At 45.1% G+C, this 20,454-nt stretch overlaps 2 protein-coding genes across 4 annotated transcripts; both read left to right on the top strand.

Moving 5' to 3' along the window:
• The first annotated feature begins 756 nt into the window (after positions 1-756).
• MELTF (melanotransferrin) lies at positions 757-16,901 on the top strand. 3 transcript variants are annotated; one of them, XM_065748049.1, is made up of 16 exons: positions 757-1,000; positions 3,974-4,128; positions 6,610-6,709; positions 7,413-7,595; positions 7,884-8,040; positions 8,975-9,042; positions 9,438-9,625; positions 10,013-10,193; positions 10,744-10,895; positions 11,338-11,434; positions 12,217-12,411; positions 13,643-13,799; positions 14,909-14,976; positions 15,081-15,268; positions 15,525-15,723; positions 16,729-16,901. In XM_065748049.1, the coding sequence occupies exons 1-16, from the start codon at positions 847-849 to the stop codon at positions 16,797-16,799; spliced, it is 2,313 nt and encodes a 770-aa protein (XP_065604121.1). In that variant the 5' UTR covers positions 757-846; the 3' UTR covers positions 16,800-16,901. The 3 variants fall into 3 exon arrangements, with proteins under 3 accessions (XP_065604121.1, XP_065604120.1, XP_065604122.1); XM_065748048.1 differs by lacking the exon at positions 16,729-16,901 and having other exon boundaries at positions 15,525-16,271; XM_065748050.1 differs by lacking the exons at positions 14,909-14,976; positions 15,525-15,723; positions 16,729-16,901 and having other exon boundaries at positions 15,081-15,147.
• A 60-nt stretch (positions 16,902-16,961) lies between these two features.
• On the top strand, positions 16,962-19,589 carry PIGZ (phosphatidylinositol glycan anchor biosynthesis class Z). The gene is made up of 2 exons (XM_065748160.1): positions 16,962-17,153; positions 17,482-19,589. Exons 1-2 carry the CDS (start codon positions 17,036-17,038, stop codon positions 19,041-19,043), a joined length of 1,680 nt encoding a protein of 559 aa, XP_065604232.1. The 5' UTR covers positions 16,962-17,035; the 3' UTR covers positions 19,044-19,589.
• The last annotated feature ends 865 nt before the right edge of the window (positions 19,590-20,454 follow it).

Below are 20,454 nucleotides of genomic sequence, written 5' to 3'. Positions count from 1 at the left end.
ATGTCGTAGCAAAACATGGAACTGCCTTCAGTGATGAAGTTCTCCAAGTCTCGTGTGATGTGGTAGCTGCCATTGCTTATGTGGAGCTGATTGTTCGCAGGGGGATGCACGTACGGCAGTCACGACGCAGTCACACAACCAAATTCGCTTTGGTTTGTAAAGAATTACCAACACTATCCATTCCATTTGTTAGAAAGAGGAGAACAGCTAATAAACTTCATTGTACAATGTATTTGTCAAGCGTGTTTTTAATCCAAAGGAGCGCAGGTGGTGCGGGGTTATAAAATAAGTGAGGCTTTAAAGAAAATGTGTTAGGGGAATAGCGGCGACCCGGGGGGGGGCAGTGACAGGAGAGCACTGGAAACATGCTGCTGGTGTCAGCTGGAGCGCTCAGGGCGCGTGGAGCACACGTGGGTGGGCAGAGTGGCTCACAGTGGGGTGTTTGGGTTTGGGGGTTTTGTTGTTTTTTCTAAAGTAAGCGCCCTGCATTCCTGAGAGCCACGCTGTGTTTGGAAATGCAATGCGTAGACAAACTGCTCAGCTTCAATCTACTCTTACTTCTCAAGCCCCAGCACGGAGGGAATTCAGACAACTCGAGGTGAAGATTCCCTCAGCAGCCTCACCTTACCCCTGTGAGTCAGCGTGGCTGTTTATCTAAGTCTGTGGGTGGGACTAACGTGGTAACAGCCTCATTGGTGCAGTGGATATTTTGTAATTTCCTATAGTCTTGACTGTTTTTTTCCAAGCATAAATGCAGCATGCAGAGAGGTAGGCTGTTTTTTCCCTTTGGTGACGTGTGCCAAAGTAAGCAAGATAAACTGTTGAACAAAGTGCACCTGCATTTGAATGCTGCAGATTTTCCCCAAGAAGCGCAGCAGGCAGAGCAAACTTGCAGAAGCACTGATCTGTGGGAGTTCTGAAGGCTGGGAAGAGCACAAGCCCAACGGTTTTAAGATGAAGAGCTCTGAAAATCTCTTCTGCCTTCTCTTGGTTCACACTGGTAAGTGCCTCCACAAACTGTTTTGCTGTAGCACGGTATCTTTGGGATTGAATAATTCGTGATTAGGGAATGCGGAGGGAAACTGGAACTGTGTGCGAACCAGATTCAAGTGGGCAAGAAAAGGAATAGAAAGAAAAAATAGGCAAAAAATAAACCAAACCCACAAAATCTAAAGATTAGCAAAGGATGTTCTGAATGTCATGTGTGTGTCTTGGCTTATCAATTGCAATGAGTCTACTTCTAGCTCCACAGCCTCTCCGTTCCTCACAGATGTGAACAGTTCCATAACACTCCTTTGTGTGCGTGTGTAAATACGTGGATAACAGATCACCTTGTTCTGTTCAGCAGGGCGTGTATGACGTGTTGGCTTCCTCCTGTCCCTCCCCAGTTCTTGTGCTGAATGCTTTAAATTTCACCAGAGGCATAAATGCTGTTTCTGAAGGGACTCTGCAATTTATTGAATGATAATAAAAAAAGAGCTGGTTGTGAAATTATCATAGTTTATCCTTTTTTTTATTCTTTATTGCTCCTATTGAGAGCCTTTGATAGTATGTTAACAGCCTTTTGAGATGATGTTACACAGTGCAGCAGTGTTATTTTCAGCAAAGGAGTTTGGACCAAGATTGAGCATTAACTTTCCAGAGGTTCAGAGTCCCGCCCGCTGTTCCTACGCGCTCTTCCCGCCGTGGAAGCGCGGTCTGACTGCAGGGCCTGTGCTCACTTCACGTGGGTTAACTTGTAAGGGAGTTTGTTGTTACAGGAAAGTGTCTTTTCAGATCCTGGGTGACGTCCAGCAGTTTCAAAAAGGCCAAATTAAGTACTTCTTTCAGATGGGAGCAGTAAGAAACAGATTCCTGCTGCTTGCCCTTTGTGGCTGCAAGGTAGGGCTGGATGAGCTTTGCTTCACATTTCAGAAATGTGTGCCTGATGATTTCTTCATACGATTCATGCGTTACCTCAGGTGTGTTTGTGTCTAAAGCCAGAATGTTGAGGCTGAAGAATGGCACTTATCTATATATACTGAGATGCTGAGAGGCAAATTTAAAGTTACTTATGTTCGGGAGAAGTGAGGGGGGAGCCTCCATCAGAGAAAACCTACGTTCTTCCCACCCCAGGAAATAAATGGGGAAGGTTTCACTCAGATAAATGAAGCAGATGTTGAGTTTCCATGAGGTGTCTGTCTTCCATGGCTCTGTAATGCATTTCCCCTAAGCCTCTCTGTTCTCAGAATTCCTACATCTCACAGGGATCTCATTCTCCTTCCACTAGCACGTGCTGCTTTGAGAGATTCTTGTAAGCTTCCCAAGTCTGACTCCTGGCCTGCAACGGGCCGTGCCCTCTGTTTCAGTACGTGATGGAAAACATGGTTTGTGGCATCAACAATGTTATTTAGTTAGCAAATGTGCACAGCTGCTATTGGGCACTACTGGAATCCTATTAACTTACCAAATCAAATGTTGTATCTCAACTGTGTGGCAATAGCGAAGAAGTAGAGGGCCAGGTAGGGTTGGCAGAAAACAACCTGACAGATAAAGTAGACTCCAACTTGAAGTCAAAACTGAAGAAAAACTGATGGAATTTGGTGCCAACTGCTTACCAAGCACCCTGCACCCATTTTTCAGCATAAAGCATACTGACATGCATTTGACAGACGGCTGCACCATTTGCACGTGGTGTTATGTCCTCACAACAGCAACAGAGCAGTTTGGTGCTCGGAACACTGCTGCTTGGGCACCTGAAAGAACGCCTCTCTTCACTGACCATGGAGTCTGCTTAACCTGAGTCTGTTCATTCACGAGGCTGCCTCTCCCTTTTGGTGACTGTGGACACAGCCTGTTATGAAAGAGTGCTTTGAAGACTCAAATTTACTTTTCCACTTTTCATAATAAGCCTTGTGGCAAGGTACTTCAGCTCCCAGGGCTGGTTTTTATGCAGACAAACAAGAAAAGGGGCTGCACTGCAACACGCGAGACAGAGTTCTCTCTGGGTGATCTCCTTGCTTTTGTAGGCTGTCATTTTTAAAACAATGATCTGAAAACTTCTGGCTCAATAGAAAGATTCTCTGCGTGTCCCAGGACTTCTTGAGCAGACACTTGGAGATGGTTTTTCTTTGCAGCATGTGGTGCTCTCTAAGGATTATTCTTTTGCAGTATGTATGGTTTAAATGTGTCTCCATCTGTTTGGTGACACATCTGACCCTGGAATTTGTTTTGGAGAATTCTTTGCAGCTGCGAAATAAACAAAAATAATTGTCCTGTTTTAATTCATTGTTAAGTGACTGCTTTGTACAGAGGGTATCGTGTGCATCTGCAGGGCGCTTCAGAAAGCAAACCAGAGCTTCTCAAAGCCAGGACTGTGCCCTTCTGTGAACAGAACGCTGGCACAAACATTCAGAAACTCAGAGCCTCCGATGGTTAATACAGAGATCTCATGGACCCACAGAATCCTATGGGTTGGAAGGGACCTCTCAAGTCATCTAGTCCCAACCCCCTGGTAGTAGTAGCCTACAGTAGGTTGCACAGGAAAGCATCCACCTGGTGGATCTTCAGTCCCTGCAGAGACTCCAGCACGTCTCCAGGCAGCGTGTCCCAGTGCTCTGTAACCCCAAACTGAAGACATTTTTTCCTTGTGTTTGTATGGAACTTCCTCTGTTCCACTTTGTGCCCACTGTGCTCCTCTTTCTGTTGCTGGGCTGTGCTGAAAAGGAGCGTGGCCCCATCCACTGCCACCCACCCGTCAGGTATTTATAAGCAGTGTAAGATCCCCTTTCAGTCCTCTCCATGATGCAGGCTTTAAGAGCAGTCTGCTCTCCATGACTTCCACAGGGAGTGTGGAAGCTCGCTGCTGAACCATCCTTGACTTCTATCTTTTTTCACTGGGGGACACAACGGAGGGCTGGCTCTTGGAGAGCCTGTTACAAGGGGACTTTTTTTTTTTTAATGATAATATTTTCTCTTGGTGTTGTGTTTGCAGCTCTCAGCCTGGAGCGTGTGCGCTGGTGCACTGTGTCTAACCAAGAGCTTTCCAAGTGTAAGGACATGAGTAACGCCTTTGCTGGGGCTGGCATCCTTCCCCCTCTGGAATGCACAGAGGGAGAATCAGCTGCTAACTGCACCCAGATGATCAAGGTAAGATGTCAATGATAAATGTCAGTGATTTAATTTCCCTGCGTGCCTAATGATAAATCACATCACAGTGTTCAGAGCTCTGCAGTGAGTGCCTCATCCAGGCAGCTTCCTGGCGTTCGTGTCCTTCAGAAATCAAAGCACATACATATATATGCACACTTATTTTTAAGACAGAAAGGTGTATGTATGGCACTGTCTTCTCTTTATCTAGTCGCATATGTCCAGTCATTAGGAACACAGGCAAAGGTCTTAATCATTCTTTCTGAAGCACTAATCTTTGATTTGGGAATTGCATTAGATTTATTTAGCAGATACTTAAGAAGGGGTGGAGTACTAGGATGGAGTCAGCAGTTAAAGCTGTGCTGCTGAGCCTTTAAGTAGATTGTCTGGGAAACTGTGCAATTCTTTTTCAGAGCCGTGCCATGGAAATGTCTGTACAAAGGAGTGTAGGGCCACATCTGCCAGCACCAAACAGGGGTACATGGGATAGGGAAGGCAGCAAGTGGGGTGAGCAGAGGGCATGCAAACCCAACTGTATGAATTCAGAATGCTCTGTCTGGACAAAAAGCTCAGCTCTGGAGAAGGTTTTAAAGACTGCGAATGTGTGGCTTTACAAAGTGGTGTTTGGGAAACAGTTCCCTCCTTAGGAGGGAGTGAGAAACAACAAGTGGAAACTAGAGGAAATGTGGAGGTGGGTAGTCACAAATGTCTTCACTGGCAAAGTGTGAGGGAAGAGGAGAACGACTGGATATGTTCATAAATTATACTCTCTGTGCTTGCTGTTATAAAACTTGAATAGCTGAGCTTGGAAAACTGCAGGTGGATAGCATGAGTAAGTAGCTTTCTGATAAAATGGATCTTCACTAAGGCTTCAGGCAAGGCTCTGTCCTTGACACCTCTTTCTTGTGCTAATAATCTACTGCGTGTTTGAGCTGTTCTGCTCTGTGCAGTACTGCATGGAACACCTGAGTCTGCATCTCTGCTGAACTCTGCTCCCTAAGGCCAAAAAGGAATGGGGGGGGAGGGATGCAGTGGTTGAGCAGGCAGAGATATGCTGCTTTGTAACACTACCCAACTTGGACTTAGTTCTGTGGACATGTTAGCATATGGATAAAGTATTTGTTCTTTGAAGATGCTCAGAAACTGAGACGTGTCTAAATATTAAACTTGGGAACCTGATAATGTTTAATTTGGCCATAGTTATTAGCAGGTGTTTAAACACCTCTATAGGTGATTCTCAGGTGTTGTGACACACAGAAATGAAGTCCTTCTGAAAACAATTAACTTACATTCCTATTGCATTTATATCAGAAATCACATGTGGAATTGTCCCATGCTTTTCCTGGATGTGTGGGAAAATCCTTACTACAAAAAGAAATACCCACAGTGTTGTTGCAATGCCACTTCAGCTGCTATTGTATGTATTTACAAGAGCTAACATCTGTAGCCTGGAAACTACTCAAGGTTAAATACAATAATAGGTATTTTTTCTCTTGTGGTGTGATTTATGCACTGGGTTTTAGCCCCAAGCTGATGATAGGAGGATTTTCATCAAATGGGAGCTCAAAGGCTCGGCTTTCCAACCAGAAAAAAGCTGTCTTCAATGGAAAAATATACAAGCAATATGGCCCTGGTCTCCTGTGGCCAACCCTTCCCGTTCTATCTGCTCTGCTTCCTGTCCACCACCAGTTCCAGAGGCTCATTTTGTTTTCCCTGGGGGTCAGATCCTTTTAACTCCCAGTTCCTCTTACTGTCAGATATCTCTGCTCAACAACTGACCCTGTTTGGTTCCCAGACTGTTGTCCTGGGCTCTGACTCTCCCCAGTAGATCAGATCATGCTATTCCAGTAGGACTCCGTCTGTTCTTTAAGATGCAAATATTTCCCAACCCCAACTCTCGTACAGGTTCCCTTGGAAATTGGTTCAGCTTTCACTCACCAGAAGCAGCTCTCAAGGCATCTAATGTTTCCGCTGATCAACTTTTTTCTCTCCTTTGAGACAAATCAGTTACATATTTCAAACTACATGGCGTCTTTGAATCTGACATAGGTGCCAACATCAGTCATAGTCATAGGTGTCAACACTCTCAGATGATCCTTTTTGACATTTTACATGGCTCAGCCTGTGGAAAATGGCTTTGTACTAATCCTAGCCCTACCCTAACCAGTGCTTAGCATACATCCAAGGGATACTGCCTCTTACCCTCTCTGGTGCTGAGCCAGAGGTTAAGCAAAATGGAAAGAAGTTTGGCATCACCTTAGAAATGCAAAATGTCAATCTGTGGACTGTTTTCTCAGCCATATCTCATCTTGTTGGAGATGCTGTCTCCTGGGTTCAGTACATAATGAACAGAGAACACAGGTCCAGTAGACCAGAAGGTTGCACAGCAGTTCTGTCCTTTTTGCTGCTGTGGACAGTCCTTTCTTAAAATCCAGTGTAATTCTAAGCTTCAACTTGCATTCTGGCTTTGTGTCTGCACAGGATTACTTGGCAGATGCAGTGACACTGGATGGTCGTTGGATTTACCAGGCTGGAAAGGAGCATGGCCTGAAGCCTGTGGTTGGGGAAGTATATGATCAAGGTACAATCAGACTAAAAAGCTTCTGGGTTACTTAACACAAGGTTTTTTCTGATGCATTTCTACAATTTCTATTTATTCTGGGATCTTCTACTTGAAGACCCTGAACACCAGGTCATTGGTTCACACGTGGGTATTCCTGCCCATAATAGAGTGTGGAGGGGAAATGGGGAACAGCAGGCAGCAACCCAGCCCCACCACTAAGCACAACAGGACCCTGATGCTCAGTGCCAAATGTCCCCATGATCCAGTGGCTGGGGCTATTTCTGTTAGGTTATGAGCTCAAGTTAGAGATGAATGGACTTTAATGGTTTCTGATCCATGTAAGTCAGATTAAAAGACCTTATGGCCCCTTAAGATCCTTAAGTCTTAATATTATGAATTATGTAAAACTATAGGCAAAGAGAATTAAACCATCTATGAGAATAATCAGTTTTCTTGGTATTAATCCAATCCAAACATATTTAGAACCACAGTGAATTTTTTCTCAGGTTGATTCTCTGAGTGTCTTTCATATCCCCTCCCACTCCAAGCAGGGTGACCATCAAAGTTAGAACAAGTTGCTTTTGGCCTTTCCTATGACATTTCACAGCACAGAGGTACTGGGGGACATGTACCCATAGTTGAGATGGGGGCAGTGTGACCGCCTGTGGGTGGAGAAGCCAAGAGGATATTTTAATTGCTTCTGTTTCTCCCTGTGCTGCAGGGGTTGGAACTTCCTACTATGCTGTGGCTGTGGTAAGGAAGGGCTCCAGCATCACCATCGACAGCTTGAAGGGCGTCCGCTCATGTCACACGGGCATCAACAGAACTGCAGGCTGGAACGTGCCCGTGGGTTACCTAATGGACAGCGGGCGCCTGCCAGCAATGGGATGCGACCTCCCAAAGGGTGAGAGCTGACACCTGCTCCTCAGCAGTGTCTTTCTGTGTGTTCTTGGGATGTCTGCACGTGGGCAGAAGCGTGTGGTTCTGTGCTGTTTTGTTCCTTGGTGGTTCTGATGCTCCTTGAAAGATGGCATAGACGTGGGTCTGATGGAAACGGGAAATTTGTTTGAAACTTGGAAACTCCTTTAAGAACAGAATGGCTTATCCCCATAGAGATGTACTGTGTTGGGATTCTGAAATGAGATCTTGTTTATTCATTGCTAAAGATGTCTCCTTCTGATTTCACTTCTAGCTGTTAGTGACTATTTCAGTGCTAGCTGCGTTCCCGGAGCAAACAGTGCCAACTATCCCACATCCCTCTGTCAGCTCTGCAAAGGGGATTCAACTGGGCAGAACAAATGCCAAGGGAACTCACAAGAGCAGTACTATGCCTACAGTGGGGCTTTCAGGTAAAAATCACAGCTCCGTTCCTTATTATCTCTGTGCTATATCCACAGCTGTAGTGTCCAGGCTTCACAGGCAGGAGCCTGCAGCAAGAGAACTTCCAGTGGACCCTGTTAGAAAATCTGCTGCAGTGTTAGGATGGCTGTGATTGAAACCTAGAGTCTGAACAAAAGTATTTCTGAAGCCACTATTGCAGGTTTTAACACCCGATTGTTAAAGTCAGATGTTTAGCATTTGTGCTGGGCAGGGAAATCCCACTGCTGTTTGCTTTGTCTGGTATCTATTGACAAAAGTGTGTTTGTTTCAGTGGTCTGCATTTTTCCTGGTAAAACAGAATGGCCCTTAGAGGCTGACAGCTGACCAGCCTCCCTGCCCAGCTGCTTGTTATCTTGACTCAATTGCTCTGAATTCTCTCATCAGCTATCTGCCACCCTACCCGGCTATTTCAGTTATCTCCCTTCAGTTGCACTGAATTCTCTTCTCGGGTTGCTCTGTCCTCCATCTTTGCACACACTTTGCTGTATTTCCCTTCTTCCTGTCTGTGTGCTGCACTGCAGTTTCCCTTCCCCAAGCAATAGCACTGACAGAGAAGAGGTATGATTTACTCATGGGAAACACTTGTTCCCCTCGGTGTATTCCTCAAAAGATTGTGCAACTGCATTAGACAGAGAACTCTGCTGGACAAAGAAGGTCATGGTGTTTGTCCCAAGCAGCACAGAACATGTTGTCCACGTTCACCAAATGACAGCAGTAGTTTACTTCATGCTCTGTCAGCCACTGGTCTCTGCCTTGAGCTAAATTCTCAGCACAACGAAATAGGTCAGTGTCTGCTGGCTGATGGAACGCAGCGTGCAGCCCTCTGGCTGCCAGCCCGCAGTGCTCGATGCGTGGAAACTGTGCTTTATAACGAGTCTTTGTATTTGGGTTTGCATTTATTAGGTGTTTGGCTGAAGGTGCTGGAGAAGTTGCTTTTGTGAAGCACAGCACAGTGCCTGAAAATACCGATGGTAAGTGCTGAACAGCGGCTGCAGCTCAGAAGAACCGTGCCTGCGATGCCACCGTATTGCCATGTGTTTGATTCACCTTGAACTGAGGAATGAGCAAATTAAGTAATTAAAAAAATGTTCTATGTAGATTTGTCTTAAGGATGCTCTGGGAATCGCTGCAGGCCCTGGTAGGGATCAGTGCAGCCTCACAAGTGTTAGGCTGTGTGTCCTGTTGGAGGTGCAAGACTGAAGGACCATATAAATGCATGGGATACGTTGTACAACCAGGAGTATTTCAGTGGTGCTCAGGAGTGCTGTATTCTGCTCCACGTGTGCGTGTGATGCTTAGAGCAGTCTTGGAGCCAGAGGTGTCAGCCTGATGTCCATTCCATCAGCATTTTCTGTCTGGTTTTCAGGAAGAACTCTTTCTACTTGGGCCCAGCAGCTTCGCTCCAAGGACTTCCAGCTCCTGTGCCGCAACGGCAGCACGGCTGACGTAACAGAGTGGAGGACCTGCCACCTGGCCCGAGTCCCAGCTCGCGCCGTGGTTGTGCGGCCGGACACAGATGGGACAGCTGTCTTCCAGCTCCTGAACCAGGGACAGGTAAGACAGTGATTTTTTTTCATCAGTCCATTACAACTCTCTGCTGTCTGAGCTGAAGATATCTGGGCGCCGTAGGCTCGGTGGGGTCTGAAGGAGTATGGAAGGCAGTCAGCATCAGTAAGGTCCTGACAGAAGTTGGAGAGTGGGGTTTGGGGTTCATTTTTGCCCTCAAAGTCTCGGGGATGCTGAAAATTACCTAAGAGGGATGATTTTGTTTTGTCTTTGTGCTTGTTTTTCATCTGTTCTTAACCTGTGAATCTTCCATAAGGAAAACCTTAGTTGTTTGTTACGTAGGCAGGAGATTTTCTCTTGCTTGTAAATAACGTCATCACAGAAGCATGGCAGCAGCCAGAGGGGCGTGTGACAGGTGTTTTTGTTTAATTACAGCAAAGATTTAATGGTGTGGGCAACCAGTTTCAGATGTTTGACTCCACGGCCTATGGTGCCCAGAACCTTATGTTCAGAGACTCCACCACAGAGCTCGTTGCAGTCACGTCTCAGAATTATCAGGCATGGCTGGGTGAGGAGTATCTTCATGCCATGCAAGCCCTGAGCTGTGACCCCAACAGTAAGTAGTCTTTTTCTCTTCAAAACCACGCACAGAGATAGCTGATAATGGAGACCATTTTTATTCTGCTGTCATCTTCTGATTCTTTGAGGGTTGTGGCAAGATGCAAGTCTAATCTTCAAGGTCAGAGAAAGGGCACTTTTACCTAGAAACGATATTACACTGCACAGTGCTTTCCTATGCAAATTGGCCCATTCTGCATCGCAGGACCTGGACATTTTCTACCCTTTTTGGGGCATGTGAGAGACATGAATCTAATAAGCTTCTACTGCTACCTAGGACTCAATTTCTTACTGGCTAGAAAGAGGAAATTGCAGTAATGTGTTGCCATGTAAAATCCTTAGGTGGGTTTGTTGTAATCTTCTCTACCATCAGAAGAATGTAAAAAGGAATTGCTGAGCATTCTGGCTCACTCAGAAACACAAGTCACGGCAGCTGAGCACCCAGGCATGCCCTGTGCTGTGGCACATATGATGGGAGTGCAGATGTTTGCCTCCTTTTCTTCTACAAAGGAAGTGAACTGTAGCATTTGCTTCCTGATTTCATGCAGCGTTGCCAGAAAGCCTGAACTGGTGCGTTGTTTCCACTGAGGAGATTTGGAAATGTGGTGAAATGGGAACTGCCTTTAGGGATAAGAATCTGAAACCAGAAATCCAGTGCATTTCAGCCAAGACAAAAGAAGAATGCATGGAGATGATCCAGGTAAGCTGTTACGATCCTTGTGCAATAAACCCATCAACGCAAGCTGCTCTGTGCTGGGTCGGTAGAATTAGAGGGATGTGCTCTTAGGTGATGATCAGGCAATATTAGATTTCAAAGAGGTGATCTGCAACTCATATCCTGTGAATGGGCCTTAAACCCTGATGCTTTTCCATTGTAATGAGTGTTTTGCTCCATTTCTGGAGGCTTTCAAGGCCAAGCTGGTTGGGATCCTGGGCAGCCTGATATAGGACCTGCCTGTAGCAGGTGGTTGGAACTGGATGATCTTTCAGGTCCCCCTCCAACCTAAGCCATTCTGTGATTCCTCTTTGGCTACCAGACCTGCCTGTTGAGATGCAGTATATGATGCTGGAGTTGTCACTGTAGCAGGGAAGGGAAAATGCCTGATGTTTTTTCCACAAGAATTGTAAATTTTATTTTTCAGAAAAAGGAAATTGATGTTGTAGCTCTGGGTGGAGCTGATATTTACATAGCTGGGAAGACATACGGCCTTGTACCAGCTGCTGGAGAAAGTTTCTCTGGTAAGAACATCAGGAAACAGAGATGTTGTTTTTCCAGGTTGTTTCAAAACAGCTCTAAAAGCACAGGCTCTGTTCCCTGGCCCCACTGGGAAAGCTGTTTTCAGAGGAAATGAGTATTATTATCCTCTCGTCATGGATAGAGGAGAAAATAAGTACAGGTTGGGTTCCTACAGTGAATTAGTGTGAGTTCTCTCTGTCCTGCTGCTGGACCACATTCGTTCTTTTGCAGTTTTGACTCTCACAGTTAAGTATTTGTCTTTTTAATTCTGCAAAAAGTATTTTAAATGGAAAAATGAGTGTTCACAAAATCAAAACAATTTTAAGACGCAAAAACACAGAAATTACACAGTATATTCTAGTTTAAGACAAATTCTTCCTACAGTTGTGTTGGTACTTCATAATCACTGATGAAAAGAGTGCTTGTGGGTGTTATGTTATTAGGGCAGAATTTCAGTATGCTGAAATTTTTGAGTCATTGCATAAAAACGGCTCCTTAAAGCAGGTCTAAGTCACTAATGACCCAAATGTTGTTTCTGAGGGATACGTACATAACATCTTCCTCTCTAGTTTTCATAGTTCAAGTGTACAGGCCATGAGTGAATGCAACATTGTGGAGTAAAAGTGAAGAATTCTGTATGTGCACTCAGAGCTCCTGTCTGGCTGATTGTTGGTGCAATTGAAGTTGGCACCAGATAAGTGTCATGGTTATGTACACTGTCATTAAGCAGTGAGAATGCTTCAGGAAAGCCATAATGCTTTTTTTGTTTGTTTGTTTCTGCAAGCTGAAGACAACAATAATGCATACTATGCCGTGGCATTAGTGAAACGGAATCCATCCAATGCATTCACCATCAGTGAACTGAAAGGGAAGAAGTCCTGCCACACAGGACTGGGGAGAACTGCTGGATGGAATATCCCCATTGGCATGCTAATTAAGAAGGGTTTTATTAATCCCAGAGACTGTAATATTCCTCAAGGTAAGTAGATATACAGTACAGTAACAGTCCAATTATAAAATTCCATTAGGGAAGTACAGTTTTGACATTGCAAAGGTCTTTATTAATGGGTTTGTTTCTAAGGGACTGTTGCATTTTTAATGTCACATTTTGAAATTTTAGGCTTGCTACCTGGTTAGGACAATAGAGGGGCCATGTTGAAAATGTTACCTCTAACATGAGAGTGTTCTTCTCCCTCTTTAATCTATCACAAAGTCACTGCCTTATTCAGGTTGGAAGGGTCATCTAGTGCAACCTGCTGTTGAAAGCATGTCCAGTAAGATCTCATTATCCAGGGCCATGTCCAACCAAATTTTGAGTAACTCTGAGGATGATGGAGATTTCACAACTTCTTTGGGTCCTTGCCCCAGGTTTTGTCCATTTTTAGTATAAATTATTTCTTTCCTTATACCTAATACAAGTTTCCTTGTTTTAACTTCTGTTAGCCTTCACTGACACAAAATTATGCTGCCAACTCTTTGTCAAAGTGTTGTCCACCAGGACCTCCAGGTCCTTTTTTTTCTTTTTAATTAACAATCTGCTTTTCAACCTTGCAGCCTTTCATGATTTATTCCTTGATTTTATCCTACGTTAAAGCAGGATTTTGCATTCATCTTTGTTGAACTTTGAGATTCCCATCAATGAGTTTCTGTAGCCAGCCCAGATCCATCTCAGCAGTAGCCATGGCCTCCAGTGTATCAAACTGTAAATCTTTATTCTGATTTTCAGAAATGTAGATGAAGTGCGTTTTTAAAATTTAATCAGCTTGGTTTATCATCCAAAAATCCCCCCTTCCACACCTGTCCATCTCCGTTCTTGCTTGAAGATGTTGACTCCACTCAGTGTCACTAATAGGACAGACAGGCACTGAAACTCATGCAGTCTGTACAGACACACATCCTTTCTAGGTGGTACATCCAGCTCTGGGATGCCATTGCAATAAATGATTATTATTGTCTGGAATTTTATTGCATTTATTTTCAAACATTATTTAGTACTGGAGCAATACAGTAATAACATAGTAATAATGATCAGTTCAGTGGTACTTTGAAAATATTTTAATTTGTACATTCCAGTAAGGGAGCTGTAATTTCTGTTTCTAGTGTCCTACGGAGGCTGGTGTTGGTATAACTTCATGGCAGTGTAACTACCTTTTCTTGTAAAGTCTTCCACTTATGTTGATTTGTCCTCTCTTTTTTTTTTTTTTTTTAAGCTGTGAGTGAGTTTTTCTCTGCCAGCTGTGTGCCTTCAGCTACACAGGGTAATTACCCATCAACGCTCTGTCAACTATGTATTGGAGATAATAGTGGAAACAATAAATGCAGTGCAAGTAGCCAAGAACGGTATTATAGCTACAATGGAGCCTTCAGGTAATTAGCACACGTGGTTGTTATTTAGTCTGCCAGTTTGTCAGACTGCAAGGAGGTACTGTTCTCTATCTTAGTAAAAAGTGTAATTCCTTTTAATAACAGCCCACTAAAAACAGTAGCAGCATTCTCCTTTGCAAGATGCTGTGACAGTAGTAGCAAAAGAGTGGTGTGCATGTGTACCTGCATGCCAAAGTCTCTTGCCAGCTTCCTGGCCTACAGCCACACAGATGAGGAACAGCCAAATCCTTGTGTTACAAAGGGATGATCACTTACCTAGTGAGGAGCACGTGGGTTGTCATCAGTCTGCAGCCTTGCTTTCATGCAGTGTGACAGCCTGCCACTCTGGTCAGGTCATCCATAAACAGCTTAAGTAGGGGAATGGGCAAAGAGTAGCCAGTACCAGGTGGCTGTGAGTCTGTGCTGAGCACAGCAAGCCAGGGAGCAGGGGCTGGGTTGTCATAGAAGAAGGAAAATTTTGAGTGCCCTTGGTAAATTGGGCTTCTTCTGCTTTAGGAAATTAGGGAAACTGAACCTAGTTGTGCAACTGTTAGAAACTGCAGTTACATTCGTTACGTGTCTTCAGTGTTCAGGGCTGTAAAAGCAGTGTCTGTGCATGCAGTAAGATTGCTTCTACGTGGAAAAAACCCCCACAGAAGTGCTTGTGTATGCACACACATGCAGAACCTCGGAAACTCTTCTCTGATGCACTCAAGGAGTCCTAATGGCATATACTTAGTATGTGGTTTTAAAGGTGTGAAAGCTGTTGTTACTAAATGGGGAGTAGAGTATCATGTGTCTTCTGTTTCCTTGCTTATCTAATATTGACCTTTCTTTGTCCTTTTTCCCATTGTTATTAATGGCTGTTTCCTGCTCTTTACTCTCTTGAAATTCTCAAAGTATTTTATAAACTTTGCAGTGATGTTGGTTTTTCTCTCATTTCAAGACGCTTCATTTCTTAGTTTGCTTTTCCTCTTTACTTTGGGGTCTAATGGATTTATTTGCAGGAAAATATGCAAGAAAAAATGATTTCTAAATCTATCAGTTATTAGAAATGATGTGGTCCCAATAAAGGTGCCTTGAATTGAACTTCTATCTCACATTTCGTAAAGGTGCCTGGCAGAGGACGCTGGGGATGTGGCCTTTGTGAAGCACTCAACAGTGTTTGAGAACACAGATGGTATTTAGTTTTACTTGACTCTTTATTACAATTCAGTTATTTATCTTGAACCTTTTTGCTCTGAAGCATTTGATGAGTGACGGTGACTAGTTTCTTCTTTTTAGGTAAGAATACTGAAAGTTGGGCCCGTGATTTGAAGTCCAGTGATTTCCAGTTACTATGCCCAAACGGGGCCCGTGCTGAAGTCACTCAGTTTGCTCAGTGTCACCTGGCTCGGGTGCCAGCTCCTGCCATTATGGTTCACCCAGATATCAATATTTTTGCTCTGTATGGACTCCTGGACAAAGCTCAGGTAATAATTATATATTTATTCTATCAGTGAGTTACACATCTCAGCAGGCCATGCCTGGCTGCCACAGGCATTTAGCTTCAGTAGTATTGATAGGAATCTAGTTTAAAAGCAATAGTGTCTCCGTGTTGTGGTTCAGTCATTTCCTTAAGTCCAGTGCAGTCAAGCCCTGTATTGCACAATAATACTTACACAGAAGAATTTTATAGAAGTACAAGTCTTTCCAGATAGTAACAAGAAAATTTTGCATTGTCTTCAGGACTATTTTGGAAATAACAGCAACAGAAATGGATTCAAAATGTTTGATTCTTCAGCTTTTCAAGGAAAAGACTTGATCTTTAAGGATGCTACTGTGAAGATAGTGCCAGTAGAAGAGAGGAGGACGTATACAGAATGGCTGGGGAGAGAATATGTTGAGTCCCTTGAAGGGATGCAAACAGCACAGTGCTCTGGGGCAGGTAATAAGTTAATACAACACCACCTACTAGTGATTACTTTTGTTCCCTTCATTATTTTAGCTCAGTTACAGGGCCTGGGGTAACATGGTCCAAATGGTAATTTCCAGGCCACCACTGGCCTAGCACCTTTTCTTCAGATGAGCTTCTGTTTGGATAATATGTTGTGCTAACATTTTAAAGCCTCTTCCTGCCACTTTGCAGGCAAGGTGCTTACACCATTTGCTCATCAGGGAGTGGGGTGGGAATGGAAGCTGCCACTGTTCATGTGTACGGGCTGGAATTTGAGGTAGAAGCCATCAGTACTGCGTCAGCATGGCTTACAAGATCAGTCCAAAACTGAAGTACTTCTGCCATCATTGCTGATGTTGAATTATGCTGGGTGGAAGGAGTCTCAGGTGCTGTTGGATATTGGCTTTCTGATCTACTGTAGAAGAATTTCTGCATCTTGGAAGGCAGTATTAAAGTCTTGTCTAGAGAATCCACTCTGGCCTCCTTGCTGGTAATGTTCTGACTCCTTCATCCCTGCTTGTCCTGTCCTCACCTTGCTGGAGGCAAGTTTCTCCTGAGCTGTTTCCAGAAGAGGTAAGCGCACAGAGGATGGACAGGCCATGGGCTGGGAGAGCAGCCCAGAGTACCGCTCCTGCCATGTGCGAGGTCCTCCACCTTCCAGTAAAAGAAAGCAAGGGGAATCTCCAAAGTCACTGGAGGAAAAGGAAGGCCAGAGAGACTTGGAGGGACTGCCTGCTGGCAGGAGGAAGGATGAAGTCCTGAGTGTTCACCCGCTGAGCTTGTTGACTTTCCACAGCCAACATGCTCACTGCTTCAGTCAGAGCGATGTCCTTGTCCCTTGAAATCTTTGCTGCCATTTCCACCAGGATGTTTGTGGCTGTCTTCCTTCTACAAGGGGTTATTTGAGTGCTTGTGAATGCCACTTCTGTTTTCTCTTAGTGAAACAAAGTAGCTCACTACTGATTACCTGTACTCGGTTTTTATTTTTATCCATAGCTGCGCTAACAACACACGCTGCAGTGCTGCTGGCAGGCAGCCTCCTCCTGACCACAGCCACCACCTCATGATCCCGGGATGTAGAGGCGTTCACCGTAATAATAATAAAAATGTCAAAACGCGCTGTAAATAAATACAACCCGAGAAACGCAGCGCCTCAGCGCCCGCCCCAACCATACGCGCCAACTGCAGCGTGAGGCTGCGGCGCAATGCGACCGAGGCACTCCGCGCCTGCGCACTCGGCCCGCTCTGCGGCGCCCCGGCCGGCGTCGTGCGCCCCCTAGCGGCGCGGCGGCGCGGGGCCGACATGGCGGCGCGGCGGCTGTGGGCGCTGCTGGTTGCGCTGCGGGCGGGCTGGTGCCTGCTGCCGCAGGCCGGCTACCTGCACCCCGACGAGTTCTTCCAGTCGCCCGAAGTCATGGCAGGTAACGCGGCGGGAGGGGCGGGAGAGTCCCGGGGGCAGCGCGGGGCGGGGGCGCTGAGGCACGCCGGTCCCGAAGAGCTCCTGTTGTGGCGGCGGCTCCGGGGCCGCGTCCCCGCTGCCCGGGATCGGAGCTGAGCAGAGGGCGCGCTCATGGATGCCGCTGGGCTCAGTGCTCGAGGGACGGCTGTGCTGCACGATGCTTCTCACACCGAGTTGTACTCCGATACCGAATTACTGAATAAAATAGATATGATTGCTTTTTTCTTTTTTTTATTTTTTGTTTTGTTCTTTTTTTTTCTCCTCTTCTTCTTTCATTTCTTCCTTTGTAGGAGACATTTTAAACCTCCAGGTCTATTATCCCTGGGAATTCCTTTCCAGCTCTCCCTGCAGAACAGCTGTTTTCCCGTTACTGACCTCCGGAGTTACCTACTGGGTGCTGAAGGCGTTGCAGCAGCTGGATGTGTGCTCGCGTTGTGTCAGCAGCTACACCCTTCTTGTGTCTCCTCGCCTTCTCCTTACAGCCTTTTCTTTCGTGCTTGACTACAGCGTGCACCGATTGGCTCCTTTCTGGGGAGCGGATCGCTGGAAAGCACTGCTCCTTCTTGCTGGATCGTACGTCACTTTGGTGTTTTATACGAGAACGTTTACCAACACACTTGAAGGTCTTCTCTTTGCACTTCTGCTGGTATTAGTTTCCTCCAGAAAATCTGACAGCAGCTTGGCAAAGCGTACAAGCAGCCCTCTGATAGGTGTGGTAATAGCTGCGGGGTTTTTCAACAGGCCGACCTTTCTGGCATTTGCACTAATGCCCCTGCTTTACTGGGCAGGCTTAAATGCTGACTCCCAAAAGAGCATTAAAACTCTCGTAATCCCCTGTTTGAAACTTATCACCTGTGCATGTTTTACTGCTGTTGTTTTTATCACAGCTGATACCATGTACTTTACCTCAGTGGGCTTGGACAACCTTTACAGTGTTACAAACAGCAGCCTGTTCGATGTCATAGCTCGGTTAAATCACAGAGTGGTGGTGACCCCTATAAACTTTCTCCGCTATAATCTTAATTCTCATAACCTTGCACAGCACGGAAGTCACCCACGAGTTACACATTTAGTAATTAATGGAGTAATGCTCTTTGGGATCTTACATCTTCTGGCCATCCGTGCTGGTCTTAAAATGCTAAAGAAGTACATCCACGAGTTAATGCGGGTCGGAGCACGTTTCCGTGGGTCACCTAAGCTGTCGGTGCGTTCCGAGGGCCATCCAGCACTACTGCTGTTTTATTTTGTTCCTTTGGCACTTCTTTCCCTGTTCAGCCACCAAGAGCCTCGGTTTCTCATCCCTCTCATCTTGCCGTTGGTCCTGTTCAGCACATCACAGAACAGAGCAATGAAGTGGAAACACATCATTGTCGTTTTTAATGTTCTTGGGGCTTTCGTGTTTGGATGCCTGCACCAGGGGGGACTGATACCATGTTTGTTTCATTTGGAGCATCTTATGCATTCTTCAGAGTCCTCAAACCATCCAAGACACTATACTCTGCTCTTTTCTCATACCTACATGCCTCCTAGGTCTCTGCTTAATATTAAGAAGAAAGATATGCACGTAGAAGTGATTGATATGGCCGGATCTGAAGAGGAACCCCTCTGCCGAGCAGTAGGACAGCACGCAAACAATTGTACATGCAGTGACTGTCATTTTTTGGTTATAATCCCTGGTACAGTCAGAGCCACAATTAGCAGATGTGGTGTCTCGCTCAAGAATGAGACTTTGATATTTCCACACTTATCAATGGAAGATCCACCACAACTGTCCTTCCTATTCAGTGAAAACTGGAGAAGTCAGTTAGGACTATACATCCTACAGCTAGGCAGAGCTCAGCAGAGCCTTTAGATCTCAGAACACTTTTAGGTTTTCACTTTGCCCAAATGCACTGTCAGACCTTTCTCTACAAAGTCCCATGCTCACCACAGGCGGTGCTGCTGTGAGCTCCTCAGTTCTCTTTCCCTTTCTTCATGCCCAGTATAGCCACCTCTACCAAGATGTGAATCATGCAGTCCCTCTGGTGTTTCTGAGGAACTGCCTAATCTTCCAGATGAGAGGATGAACCCAGACCACAAAAAACAATTCGAGCTTTGTTCTTTCCTTACGAAATACCTGTTAAAAGTTCTTAAAATCTCAGATAGAGGGTCTGTGGGCTGTGTTCCTGGTAATAGGCATTTAACTCATCTACTGGAGAAAGGTTCCTGGACTAGAAGAACTTCATCTGGTCCAATGTGGTTTTACTTTCATGCTCTTAAAATTTCAGAGCCTCCTCCCTGTCGCTGTGCCAGTCACAATATGGACACCAGTGTTATAATATTGTTCGAAGCGATTCTGTCCTTAAAATTGCCCAGTGTTGACATAAGAGAATCTGATTTAGAAGATGGAAGATGCTTCAGCAGATTTATGCTAAATCCTAAAAGTATTATTTTGCCTGTTTAGTGTTTCTTGCCACAGTTAATTCCTGTGGATGTACTACACATGTATTATGTACAGCACGCTGAGGATGCTGCTTGATGTCATTAAGTCTGCCTGCTGATTAGCTGCTGCAAAAAGGGCAGGTCCCTTTCTTTTGCATTCTAGCAGCATTTCACAGCTGTCCCTGCTCAGCTGTGACTCGGCACTGTGAAGTGCTGCTTTGAGGAGCTAGGCAGAATTGGGACCTTGCAGGATTTGATTCCCGTCATGTGTTTGACCAGATGGATCCCTGACCACGGGGTTAGAAGACCAGTTCCATGTCAGGGGAGCTGTGAATTTAAAGGGGCGTAGTCTGTGCCACCCTCCCCTTTCAATAGCAGCTCCCCATTGAGTCATTTTAGTTGGAATGACAGATCACATCCTGGCACTGAGCAGTCTCATTTTAAAGTAGGATACAAATAACCCTCAACTTCAGCTGAGGATAACACACATGCTTAGTATTACAGCACAACTAAACATCTAAGTTTTCATATTCATGAACTTCTGAACCATCCTGACATGTAGGGAGGTCCTAATTTATCAAGCCTCTCTATGAAGTGATTCTACACGTTAATTCTTGCTGCTTATAGGGTAGTAAAGCTTTTTGCAGTTCTCCCTCCAACCATACAGCTTTACGTATTCTTTATTTGCCAGTTTTTCAACAGAGACAAGAATTATTGTTGCCAGATAGGGAAGCTAGGAAAAACCCATGTGAAGGATTTGCTCGTACCTCCACAATTCAGTGAATGATCGAGATTGTTAAGTATCTTCTCTCAAAAAGCATTTTGCATTGTGAGTCCCCCCT

The sequence above is a fragment of the Cyrtonyx montezumae genome, unplaced genomic scaffold (assembly GCF_038088225.1).
Source record: "Cyrtonyx montezumae isolate F1298 unplaced genomic scaffold, pur_monq_1.0 scaffold_5, whole genome shotgun sequence".
Taxonomy (NCBI): Eukaryota; Metazoa; Chordata; class Aves; order Galliformes; family Odontophoridae; genus Cyrtonyx; species Cyrtonyx montezumae.
The sequence above is the reverse complement of the archived record's forward strand: the minus strand, read 5'-3'. Positions and strand labels throughout refer to the sequence as shown.